Genomic DNA, 12,531 nt, shown 5'->3' with positions numbered 1-12,531 from the left:
AGGCAGCTAGGATGAGGGTCTTAAAGCCCAAACCCACAATGTCACACCTACTCCAAAAAGGCCACACTTACTCCAACAAGAGTACCACTCTCTGGGTCAAGCATATATAAACCATCACAGATATCATCTACTCCTGAGATTGTCTCTTGTATCTCTTGTATTCGGTTCGTGATGCTTGCGTCTGTAGCTCCTATTATCTTTCCTAAGTTGTCCATCTCCAGGGTTGCCCCCATTTTTGTTTCCTTTATTTTTTCTACTTCCATTTTTAGGTCTTGGACCACTTTGCTCAATTCCTTCTCCTGCTTGATTGTATTTTCCTTTATTTCTTTAAGGGATTTATTTGTTTCCCCTTCTAAGGGCTTCTGTTTGCCTGTGTTTTCCTTCATTTCTATATGGGAGTTATTTATATCCTTTTATTAAGGATTTATTTATTTAATTTATATGAATACACTGTAGCTGTCTTCAGACACACCAGAAGAGGACATTAGATCCCATTACAGGTGGTTGTGAACCACCATGTGGTTGCTGGGAACTGAACTCAGGACCTCTTGAAGAGCAGTCAGTGCTCTTAACAACTGAGCCATCTCTCCAGGCCTTATTTATGTCCTTCTTAAAAATCTCTGTCATCTTCATGAGATAGGATTGTAGATCAGATATTGCTTTTCAGGTGTGTTATGATAACCAGGGCTTTCTGTTTGGTGGAAGAACTGGGTTCTGGTAGTGCCAAATTACATTGGCTTCTGCTGCTTATATTCTTGTTCTTGCCTCTTGCCATCTGGTTATTTCTGGTGTTAACTGGCCTTGGTGTCTCTTACTGTAGCTAGCCTCTTTGGAAGCAGGTAGAGCTCTGTGACATAGGTTAGATCTGGTCTCCTGGGATGCAGGCAGTGCTGTCTCTGGTTAGAAGTGTCTCCTGTGTCTCTGGTTAGAGCAGGTGTCCTGAGTCCCTGGTTAGGGCAGACCTGTGTTCCTGTTTAGGGCCAACCTTCTGGGATACAAGCAGGCTGAGTTCTAGTAGCAGAATCTGTCCCAGTTGCAGATAAAGGTACACACCAAAAAGGCTGTACCTCTGGTTAAGGCAGAGCTCCTGTGTCCCTGGTTACAGCAAACATCTTGTGTCCCTGGTTATTGCAAACCTCCTGGGAGACAGGCAGGCTGTGGGATGTGGGAGGGTATCAGACCCATGTGGAGAAGCAGACAAGATAGAGCTGGGTGGTGATGGGGTAGGTCCCTCGTGAGCTGGGCTCGGTAAGTGTCTCAGCTGTCATGGGTATTTGGGCTGGAGTCACACCTGTGTCCCTGGTTACTGAAGACTTCCTGGGAGACAGGCAGACTGTGGGATGTGGGAGGGTATCGGGCCTGCCTACCTGGTCCATGTGGAAAATAGGCCAGAAAAAAATGTAGCTCTACAAATTTTTACCTTTGATTAATATAGCATGATATAAATTGTTAATTAAAAGCCCATATATCTAAGTGATTAGAACATATCAATAAAGAAAATGATGATGATGGTGATAAAACAAATTAGCCTGGTATAATGGTACATGCCCATAATTCCAACATTCGAGAGAGTGAGACATGAGAATTCCTGTGAATTCAAGTCCAGCCTGGAATACAAAGCAAAACACTATCTCTGCACCCATCCAAAACATAAATCATTTAGAAGAAATGTGTTTTCATTTTAATCAATTAACTATTTCTATTGCTTTCCATAGATCTAACATCATTTCCCTTTACCGTCAGTTCCTTTCAACATTTTGCAGTGGCAGTCTGCTGGCAGAGAACTCTCTGACATTGATCTCTCAACACTTACAAAAATTTCACCTTAATTTCTAATGAATTTATTAAGATAAATTCCCATAGAGTTCAATTCACCCACTAAAAGTATATAGTTCATTGCTCTTTAGTATATTCAGAGTTGTACAAGCTCACTGATATGTAACTCCAGACCATCTCATCATCTTGAAAGTCATGAAGTCATCAATTGTCATCCCCCATTCTCCTTATACATTCCCCAGCCCTGAACAGCCCTATTCTACTGAACAGTACTATTCTACTCTGGCCCTCTTTCCCTTTCCTTGGTTTTTTTTTTTTTAATTCTGCATAGCCTGTGTAAATAAAATACAATACATGGTATTCATAATGTGCTCAAGCTCCATACAGAGCAAGTGAAATGCCAATGTTTTGCTAATTGTATAGGTAATTGTCTACTGTACCCACAGCACATTTTTTGTCTATTAGTAGATGAACATCGCACTTTTTCTCTGTGCCTCTTATAACTAATGCTGCTGAGAACATTTGTGTGCATGGTTCTCTTTGGAGAAATATGTTTTCATTCCATTGAGGTACATAGCCATTAATGGAATTATTGGGATACATAATGAGGAACTGCTGTTTTACAAATTGGTAGAACTCTTCTTTTCTACCTTGGACTATTTTGGTCACAATTTTTCTACCTTGACAATGCTTAATTTCTATCTCATCACGGTTATGATTTGCCTCTCCCTAATGCTTCCTATTGGTTCTTGTGCTTATTGACCACTTGAATATCTTAGGGGAAATGGCTGTTCTTATTCCTTCCACACTGTTAATTTGGTTTCCTAAGTTTTCATTGTTAAATTATGAGTTATTTATATAATGTAGGTACAGGTTGCTTATAAGATATATGATTTGCAAATATTTTCTTGTGCTCTATAGTTTCTGTTTCACGCCCTCCGATACATCTAAGGTTTTTTTTTTTTTCTTTTGAGGGTTTTTAGATTTGTTACTTATGCTCTTTTTCTCACATGCAGAAAATTGTTGCCTAGTCCAAAGTCTTAAAGGTTCCAGGTGTTTATAGTTTTCACTTTTTTCCTCTTTAAACAACTTGGTCATCCATTTTTTATTACTACAGTAAAATAAGAGTTGATAACCATTTTTGGGATAGCTAAGGTTAATTTATTCAATTTTTTTAAATGAAAACCATTTGGGGGTCCTGTTAAAACATTAAAAATCCAGAAAGAATCAGGATAGGAATTATCCCAGCCTGGTTCCTGAAGTGGGGTCAAGAAGTTGAACCCCGCCTCCCACCTGGACCAGGCTTTATGTTAAGCTGGCAGGCCTCAGGCTCGTATCCATGAGCAGATAGAATTGATTAATCACAAAGAAAGCTGCAATGACCTGAAGATGGTTTCCTGAAGTGTCCATGGGCCTTTCATAGATGGTGTCCATTCTGAAGAAGGGAATAGAGGTACCGACTGGGGGTCTGAAGACAAAAGGTGCTCTTTCAGTAACACCTTGTCCCTTTTTCTCAGTACAAAGAAAAGGAAGGTCCAGGGAAGTCAGTAGAAACCACTCCCTGCTGCAACTCGAAAGTGTCTGTCAGGGCAGATGTGGATGGAGCTGACCATGTCTCAGGGCAGATGTGGATGGAGCTGACCATGTCTCAGGGCAGATGTGGACGGAGCTGACCATATCTCAGCACACCTCTTCTTTGGAAGGAGAGCAGCCAGAGAAGAAGTTGCTATTGCAGGCCAGAGCTCGTTTCTTTTTCTTCCCTGTGGCCTTATTTTCTTGGGATTCTGTTGCTCTGTGTCTTATGGCTGGGAGGTCTAAGGAAACTGCAAGATCAGTCTCCCGCAACAGAGCCTGGTCCATATCACACATCTCTTTAAGGAGCTTTGTATTGGGAGTGGCACAGACAGGGTTGAAGAAGCTCAGTCCTGGGGTCACCTCTGTAGGGTCGTCCAGTTTGAAGGAGCCATCAGTATCCTGGTTCCACTCAACAGTACCCAAGCTCTCTTCTTCTTGCTGGCGGTTCCGGCACTTTGTGGGGTCACAGCCACAGGCCACACAGCAGTCCACCCCTTGTTTCCTGCACCCACAGTGTTTGTTCCTACACCATCCCTTGCAGGAACACCCTTGGATAGTCTTCCTGGACACTTTTGCCAGTTTCCTTGGTTTCCACTCCTTATCATTTCCATCACTATCTTCAGATTCACTCGTGGAATGCTCTGAATGATACTTTACATCATCAGTGTCCATGCTTTGATTCAGGAACTTGCCTGTAACACAGAATGCTTTGAGTGGAGGTGGGATGTAGTCAAAAGTAGAGTCTGGAGATTGAAGGCCATCCTTGGGAAGATGAGATTTCTGGTCTTTGGCTCCTTGAAGGAGACTCAGTTTCTGCCTGATGGCTTCATTCTCTTGGAGAAGCTGCTGGTTTTGCTCACATAATTCTTGCATTTTCCTAAACTGATCCTCCTGACACTGCAATGTGTTCAGCAGCTGCTGTTCCTTTCCACTAACTGACACCTCCAGTTTCTTCTCTGCCATTTGGCTTTGCTGCAGCTGACTGAGAAGGTAGAGTACCTTTTCTTGGTGCTTTCGCTCCACCTTGAGCAGCTCAGCTTTCAACTCTGTCTCTACCTCAACAAGATGACCTTGCTCCTCAAATAGCATCTTCTGCATTTTAGAATGGCTTGCCTGGCTCTGTTTCAGGTTGCTTTCAAGCTCACTGACCTGAAGTTTGGAGGAAACCACCTCACCAACTAAATACTTTAGAGCACATTTGGCTTCGAGAACTGTGGCGATATTTTCCCAGTGTCGTTTTGGCCTGTCTTCACTTTCTGCATCCACGAGCTTTTGCTGTAGGTCAGCAATCTGAGCATTCCTGAGTTCCATTTCAGCCTCTAGGCTCCTAATCTGCTTTGTAATAGAATCCCCGGGCTCAGAAATAGGACCACATACTTCATCAGTAGGGGGTGTCCACTTCTGGAGCTTAGGAGGTGGGTTTTCCCCAGGTTCCTTGTTTTCTTTAAGTTGGGCCACATCCAGGGCTAGTATCTTCCGCTCTTCCAGAAGGTCATTCAGGTGGCGTTTGACTTCTTCAGTACTGACCATAACTTCAATTTCATTTGTAAGCCAGTTCTTCACTTGTGCTTCTGTGCCTTCTAGGCCACGGTTCTGCGTCTCTTTTCGCTTCTCCGCTGCTTCCCGTTGCTTTTGGAGGGCATCCTTGAGGCGCTTGTTTGCAGCTGCTGCCTCTTCAGTTTTACGCCTGAGCACGTTGGACTGTTTCTGGAAGTCTCTTTCAAGTTTAACCAGCTCGTACCTCCTTTTACGGTCTTGTTCTCTTAACTGGATTACTTCCTTGTCTTTTTGTTGTTTCCATTGTCTAGACTTCTCAGCATCTTCCTTCATCCGACGCATTAACTGGACTCGCTGGGTTTTCATCATCTGTATCTCCAGAGTCAGTTTGGAGACAGTATTCTCAGTGGACTCTTTCAGTTTCAGAAGTTTGGACTGTTCGTTTAGTTTCCTCTTCAAATCAGCTATTTGAGCCTCCAGCTCTTGGAGACATTTGCGGCGGTGCTCACTCAACTTGGCTTGGTTGACATCCTTCTTTGCCAACTGAAGATCCAGAAGCAATCGCTCCTTTTCCTTCTGCAGAGAGGTGACTTCTGATTCTAGACTTTTGATGTCAGTCTCATACTGGCAGTGAGTGGGCTGTAGTTGGCCACCATTGAAAGTTATCTTCCTAGCTAGGGCCTCTTTCACTGCAAGAGCTTTATTCAGCTCAGTAAGTTCCTTAGACATCTGAGCTTGGCGTAGAGCATGCTGTGTGGTGAAAGCATCAGAAGACCTCCCACTCTCTGGACTGATTGCCACTTGAGCTTCCATTGCCGATTCAGAGGCCACAACATTTTCATCTGATAGGTGAATGACAACTTGTTGCAGACTGCGAATTATCTCTACTTTTTCTATTAATGCCTGGTCTTCTAAAGTCTCCATTAGCTTTTGGAGATCTACTTTACAGGCTTCGTGATGCCTGAGCTCTTGCAGCTTGGTGTTCAGTTTCTCATTTGCTTGCTCTGTCACAATGATCCTTTCCAACATCTGGGCTGTCTGACCAGCTGCCTCGCTCAGAGCATGACTTAACTTTTCATTCTCCTCTCCCAGGGACTGATTCCTCTCCATCAGAGACTGGAGACTCTCTGATGGTTCTGCTTTTATAGATCCAGGCAGGCTACCTCCACGGGCCTGTAGCAATAAGACTCGTAGCTGTTGTACCTGATGCTTAAGCTGATTAAGTTCAACTGTCTGGGGATCCGTATTAATAACAGGTTTGTTCTTGATTTTTCTAGCTCTGTCAGCATAACGTAGGGTATTCAATGTTTCCTCTAGACTGGAGTCAGCAGGACTCACACAGGCAATCATAAGAGTGTGGCTATTGCCTCCTAGAGAATCTTGAAGCAATCGAGTTAACTTGGAATCTCTGTAGGGCACAAAGCTGCCTTTTTTGCCATCTCCAAGAGCGCTGATTACATTTCCCAAGCACAGGAGTCCTCGGTTAATATTAATACCTTCTCTCAATCGATCCCCTTCAGCCTTGGTTTTCTTCTGCCTTTCTGATCCGGCAAGATCTACCAGACACAACTTAGAGTGAAAACTGCTGTTCTTGTCCGTTTTCTTCCTTTGCCTTATGGAAACTGTGAAGATGGCGTGAGATCGGGAAGACTGTGAATTCATAGCTGTGGCAGCCACAGTCCTGGCGTGGTTTCCCTGCTCCAAACAGGAAACCATGTCCGAGGCAACTGAAACCGTCTTCTCAGTGAGTCCTACAGTCTTTATTCCTGCCTTGGGATCTTCCCGGATATGTATTTGAGAAGCTCTCTCACAAGGTGAGCATAGAAGATCCAAAATTTCTTCATTGTAAATCTCCAAGTAAGACACTCTCAGTGTAAACTCGGAGTCTCTCTTTTCTTCCATTTCTTTAAAAAGAAGTTGTATTACCCTAGGAATGACCCCGATGGTTGGTTCATTCTCTTGATCTGCACTATATGCACCTCCCATAGAGTAGGTTTTTCCAGAGCCAGTTTGTCCATAAGCCAGGACAGTGGCATTGTAACCGTTAAATATCCCTTTAATGAGCGGTGCTACTGCTGTGTTGAAAACCTCTTCCTGTTCAGTGGAAGGGTCAAACACAAAATCGTAGGTAAAGGATTTATCAGTACCAATCACCACCTGAGGCTTCCCAGGCACAAAGGAAAGGCACACCTGACAACCCTCACCGATCTCTTTCGGGACCAGAGGGCGGCACCTCAATGCCACCCTTACAGGAATTCCCTTTACCTCTTCCTTCATGATACTAGTTCAGCATCTGCTCAAAGTAATCACAAGTCCTTAGTCTTCCCTGTCTCCTCGTCCCCTCCCAACTGGAGTTTTAACCGCTGTTTCCCAGCCTCCTCAGAAGCAACAGCCAATCAGAGAGCAAGCAGCCTGTGGGCGGAGCCCCAGTGTGCTATAGTTATTGTTTGGAGTACACTCCAGCAACTTATATGAGGAATACTGTTTTTGTTGTTGTTGTTTGTTTGTTTGTTTTCCTGATGGAATGTTTTTAGTATCTCTGTTGAAAACTATACTAGTGCTTTTATCTGCGTGTCTAACCCTTATGTTGATACCGTGTGATCTTAATATCATGGCATTGTGCTACATTTTGAAGAAGCCTCAATTCATTTTTCCTCAATTAACTGGTTTTTGCCTAGTTTGAGCCTCTTTGGTTTCCTAGTTTTAGGATAACCTTTCCAGTGACTACAAAATAGTCTGCTTGGACTGTGATCACACTGCAAATAAAGTTGGTTAACACTGCCATTTTTATAATGTAGACTTTCCAACTGATAACCATGAGACATCATTCTGTTTATTTAGATCTCCTTTAATTTCTGCCAAAAATGCCATGCAGTCATCAAGGATACACATTTTTAGTTACTCTGTTAAATCTATTCCCAACATTTCACTTTTGTGTATTTTTCTTTTTACAACTTTGCTAAACATATCGTGACTTCTAACATGTTTTTATTAGTCACCTAAGTTTTGAAAGATAGTTTTGTCAGATATACCATTTCTCATTGACTTAATTTTCTTTCAGCACTTGCAACACCCCATTCTAAAGTCTCTTGGCACCATCGTTTCTAGATAAGAAGTTGGCTTTAAATTTAACCATTCTCTCTGTATGTAATTTGTCATCCTTTTCTGCACATGGTTAAATTTTTCTCTTTCTACCTTCCTGACTGGATATCTGAGATCCATATTTGTGTCTGCCAAATGTTGGAAGCCCTGAATCATTATTTCTGTATTGTTTGTTGCCCCTTTGTTTGTTTGTTTTCTTCTTAGGACTCTAATTATACATATTTTGGAATGTAAGATGTTGTCCCACAAGTTTCTGAACCTATTAGATTTCTTTAGACATTTTCATTTTTTCTAAATTTAACTGATACATAAATATATAAAAATTGTACATATTAGTGGGGTATCTATTGGTATCTCAATAAATGTACATATCATGTAACATTTGTCTTAGATTAAATATACTCTCTCAAATATGTACAATTTTTGTTCTTGGTTTTGCTTTCTATTTTTTGCTTTTTATTTGAGGCAGAATCTCATGTCTTATGGTAAAAATGCTAAAGTCCCCTTTTAACTTTTTAAAATCTGTAGTACATTGGTACTGTCTTCAGCCATGCTCCTGCTTTCTTCTCTTGTATTATTGGGTTGCTTGTATATATCTCTAAATTCAGGATTTCTTTATCGATCTTATTCAATAGTCTCCTATTGATCCTATATGGTGTGGATTTACTTCAGTTACCATCCTCACAGCCTTATTGTTTGCATGTGTCTTTGTCTGAGTTCCTTTTCTACTGTTTGGAATTACCTACGTGTTCACTCAGTAGGACAGTTTTCTTGTGTCTTGCACAGATTTCTAAGAACAACATTTAATCCATTGTCTGTTCACGGAAATGTAAGTCAACTGATTGTCTTCATTCCCCCAGAATATCCTTCCATTTGTCTGTTTATTTTCCTATCATGTTTCTTCTTATTGTTGTTGACTGGACACTGAAGCCAACATGTGTTAACTCTGGATTCTGGTTTGTTTTTCTAAGAGGTGCTATTTTTACTGTTAGTCTAAAAGATGTATGATTTCCTTGGTTTAAAAAAAAAAAATCCTGCAAACTCTCTTAACCTGTAGTTCTGATGGTTATTATCTCTGAGGTTTGATTTTGGTTTCCACTGTTTTTCTTTTAAAGCTATTCTGGGAGTGTTCTGTGTACTGGTGTAGCAGGTGATTTAGACATGTTTTCTGTTGTAAACATGTTTTCTGTGTTAGCTCCCTGTTCTTACTACTCTCCTATTCCTGGAATTTCCTTCTTAAATTTCCAAATATTCCACCAGCCCCATGCCTTGACTCTGACTTCTTAGGTAAGTAATGATTCAACTTTGTGCTTCCTGGGCTGTTTCAACCTGTGACTATATAATTATATATTAACATTGCCATCAATCTTCTATTATAAACACTAATGCAAAATATTTTTTAAGATTTATTTATTGGGGACTCGCCGCGGTGATGTAGCAGCGTGGGAGGGGCCGAGGCCAGCGCCGTCCATCCACCGGGCGCCCAGATCCTGTGGTGAGTCCGCGCGCCGAGCGGCAGAGTGGACGCCCGTGGGCTCGGCAGGAGTGGCCGTACCCTCGGCGGCGCCGCCATGGACGCAGAGGCGGCGCGCAGCTATTCTCTGGAGCAAGTTCAAGCTTTGTATTCATTTCCATTTCAACAAATGATGGCAGAAGTTCCTAACATGGCAGTCACGACTGGACAGCAGGTGCCAGCAGTAGCTCCTAACATGACAACCGTGACTGAACAGCAGGTGCCCGCAGACGCTCCTGCCCAGGAACCTGCACCAGAAGCTCCAAAGAGAAGGAAAAGGAAACCCAGAGCAGCAGAGCCCCAGGAACCAGTGGAGACCAAAAAACCTGCTACGTCAAAGAAATCCGGCAAGTCCACAAAATCAAAAGAAAAGCAAGAGAAAATCACAGACGCGTTTAAAGTGAAAAGGAAAGTGGACCGTTTCAACGGCGTCTCTGAGGCTGAGCTTCTGACCAAGACGCTTCCTGACATTTTGACCTTCAATCTGGATATTGTGATCATTGGCATTAACCCGGGATTAATGGCTGCCTACAAAGGACATCACTACCCTGGGCCTGGAAATCACTTCTGGAAGTGTCTGTTCATGTCCGGGCTGAGTGAGGTGCAGCTGAATCACATGGATGACCACACCTTACCCGGGAAGTACGGCATTGGATTCACCAACATGGTGGAACGGACGACGCCGGACAGCAAGGATCTGTCTAGTAAAGAGTTCCGGGAAGGAGGGCGCATCCTGGTGCAGAAACTGCAGAAATACCAGCCACGAATAGCGGTGTTTAATGGAAAATGTATTTATGAAATTTTCAGTAAAGAAGTTTTTGGAGTAAAGGTTAAGAACTTGGAATTTGGGCTTCAACCCCACAAGATCCCAGACACAGAAACTCTGTGCTACGTCATGCCGTCGTCCAGCGCCAGATGTGCTCAGTTTCCCCGGGCCCAGGACAAAGTTCATTACTACATTAAGCTGAAGGACTTGAGAGACCAGCTGAAAGGCATTGAACGCAACTCGGACATTCAGGAAGTGCAGTATACATTTGACCTGCAGCTTGCGCAAGAGGACGCAAAGAAGATGGCAGTTAAGGAAGAAAAGTATGATCCAGGCTATGAGGCAGCGTACGGCGGCGCCTATGGGGAAAACCCATGTAATGGTGAACCTTGTGGCATTGCTTCAAATGGGCTAACAGCCCACAGTGCAGAGCCGAGAGGAGAAGCAGCCCCCAGCGATGTTCCGAATGGGCAGTGGATGGCACAGTCGTTTGCAGAGCAGATCCCTTCTTTTAATAATTGTGGGACCCGAGAGCAGGAAGAAGAGAGCCACGCTTAGGAAGGGTGCCTCTCAGCTCGGGCTCAGGGCTGCAGTTCTAATGCAGACCTCAGGACGGAGAACCTCAGTGTGCTAACTGAGGGGCTTTAGTGTTAATGGTCCTTTACGCTAGTGGTGTAATTATATATGGAGCAGTTATATGGTAGAGTCAACTGTATGAATCTGTGTAGTTTGGAAAGGAAAAATAGGGTGTTTTGTACTTGAGTTTTGTATTTTAACTACCCATCATTCCAGCTTTTTATATACTATATTTCATTTATGAAGAAACTGGTTTTCTCTGAGGAGTCACTTCGATCTATAATTTTAAAAAAGCAACAGTCAGAATATTTATAGTTGATTCTTCACTGTGCATACCTATATATGCCCTTATCCCTTTAAATGCCTAAGTAGGGCATACTACTAAGAATCAAGCTGGTGAAAGGCAGATGTGCCTGTCTCTGTTGGAAGCAGACTAGCCCTCCGTGGACTCGAAGCTGGAGGTGGACTCAGAACCCTCTGGGTTGCAGTCACGCGCAGACCCCTTACTCTCCCAGTAGTGTGTGTGGCTGTTGCTTGGTAATAGAAACCTGATGGGGCCTGAGCCCTGCCGATGGCCTCTGCCTCTTGTGGTTCCTGAGAAGGCAGTAGAACCTGGACAGTTGCCACCCCTCTGTTTTACTGAATCCCCCGTCAGTGTTCATCACTGTTGTGATTTTATCCCGACATGGAAAGCGCTAAGAAATGAACTTTCCAGTTAGCCACGCGCTGCTGCAGGTGTTTGATAACCCTGTTTAAACTGGTGCTGTGTACATGGGATGTACTGATACAGAACTTCTCTTCTAGGGAAAGCTAATCATTTGTCAATGATGTAAAAATTATTGTCACTACTGTTGATTACTGTGGACTAAGTGAACCTCGTGAAAGAGCTGATTGGAATTTGTACCTTTGTGGCTGCTCATGCATTTTCCATGGTGCTACAGACAGCCTGCCAGGGCTGGTGGCTAGGAAACGTGCGTGTTCAGCGATGCCTAGTGCTCTCACTCCTGAGCACTCTGACTTGGTGCACACCCCTGGTGCATGCTGGTTTGGCAGTATGAAATGCCCACAAGGGTTTTGTATCTCACAGAGGTTATGTAGCCTGTTCTGTGAATAATGAGGGAAGCAGTTTCTTGGTAGAAATTTTAACATGCCTTTAGCTGTGGCAGTGATGGGCTTTCTTTTTCCTTCGGTCTGGGTCAGGTTGTGCACAAGTCATGTTATTTGGAAGGTGCACTGCACTGCTGTTTACATGGGCATTTTATGCGGGTGCTTTGAAGTGCCTTGCATCAGGGATTAGGATCAATTGAATTATTTTTTTCATGGGACTATGTAAAGCATGTAGTATTGCCTTGGTATGTAATGTAGCTTTACCATGGAGAAATACCTTTAAATTATGACTCTGGAGAGCAGCCATGAGGACCTCTGTACTTCCTGGTGCTTTTCCTTAACACGGTGGGTGAGTAACGAGTGCGGGGCACCCTGTACATGACAGGGTGGAGTGTTCTCATTAAATAATACTGAGATTTAAAAAAAAAAAAAAAAAGCTCTTCCGGTCAGAAAGGCACCAGGGCAGCTGGGGCGCAGGGTCTGCTGACACTCGCCAGCTACCCACAACACCCTCCACAGGATCTTAAGACTTCTGGTGAGTGGAGCACAGCTTCTGCTCCAATCCAATTGCGCGGGACCTGAGACTGCATTAGTTAGGGAAGCAGAAACCGGCCTGCAT

At 43.4% G+C, this 12,531-nt stretch overlaps 2 protein-coding genes across 3 annotated transcripts; one reads left to right on the top strand and one right to left on the bottom strand.

The window, feature by feature from the left end:
- Nucleotides 1-2,972: 2,972 nt before the first annotated feature.
- Nucleotides 2,973-7,125, bottom strand: LOC110289135 (chromosome-associated kinesin KIF4A-like). The gene has a single exon (XM_021155318.2). It carries the CDS (start codon nt 7,123-7,125, stop codon nt 3,457-3,459), a length of 3,669 nt encoding a protein of 1,222 aa, XP_021010977.1. The 3' UTR covers nt 2,973-3,456.
- A 2,253-nt stretch (nt 7,126-9,378) lies between these two features.
- On the top strand, nt 9,379-12,318 carry LOC110289134 (G/T mismatch-specific thymine DNA glycosylase). 2 transcript variants are annotated; one of them, XM_085830618.1, is made up of 2 exons: nt 9,379-10,348; nt 10,521-12,318. In XM_085830618.1, exons 1-2 carry the CDS (start codon nt 9,522-9,524, stop codon nt 10,642-10,644), a joined length of 951 nt encoding a protein of 316 aa, XP_085686744.1. In that variant the 5' UTR covers nt 9,379-9,521; the 3' UTR covers nt 10,645-12,318. The 2 variants fall into 2 exon arrangements, with proteins under 2 accessions (XP_085686744.1, XP_085686743.1); XM_085830617.1 differs by having other exon boundaries at nt 9,379-12,314.
- The last annotated feature ends 213 nt before the right edge of the window (nt 12,319-12,531 follow it).

This window comes from Mus caroli, unplaced genomic scaffold (genome assembly GCF_978045245.1).
Source record: "Mus caroli unplaced genomic scaffold, Mus_caroli_1 scaffold_14, whole genome shotgun sequence".
In the NCBI taxonomy this organism is placed as follows: domain Eukaryota; kingdom Metazoa; phylum Chordata; class Mammalia; order Rodentia; family Muridae; genus Mus; species Mus caroli.
Note: the sequence above shows the minus strand (reverse complement) of the source record. Positions and strands in the feature narration are given on the sequence as shown.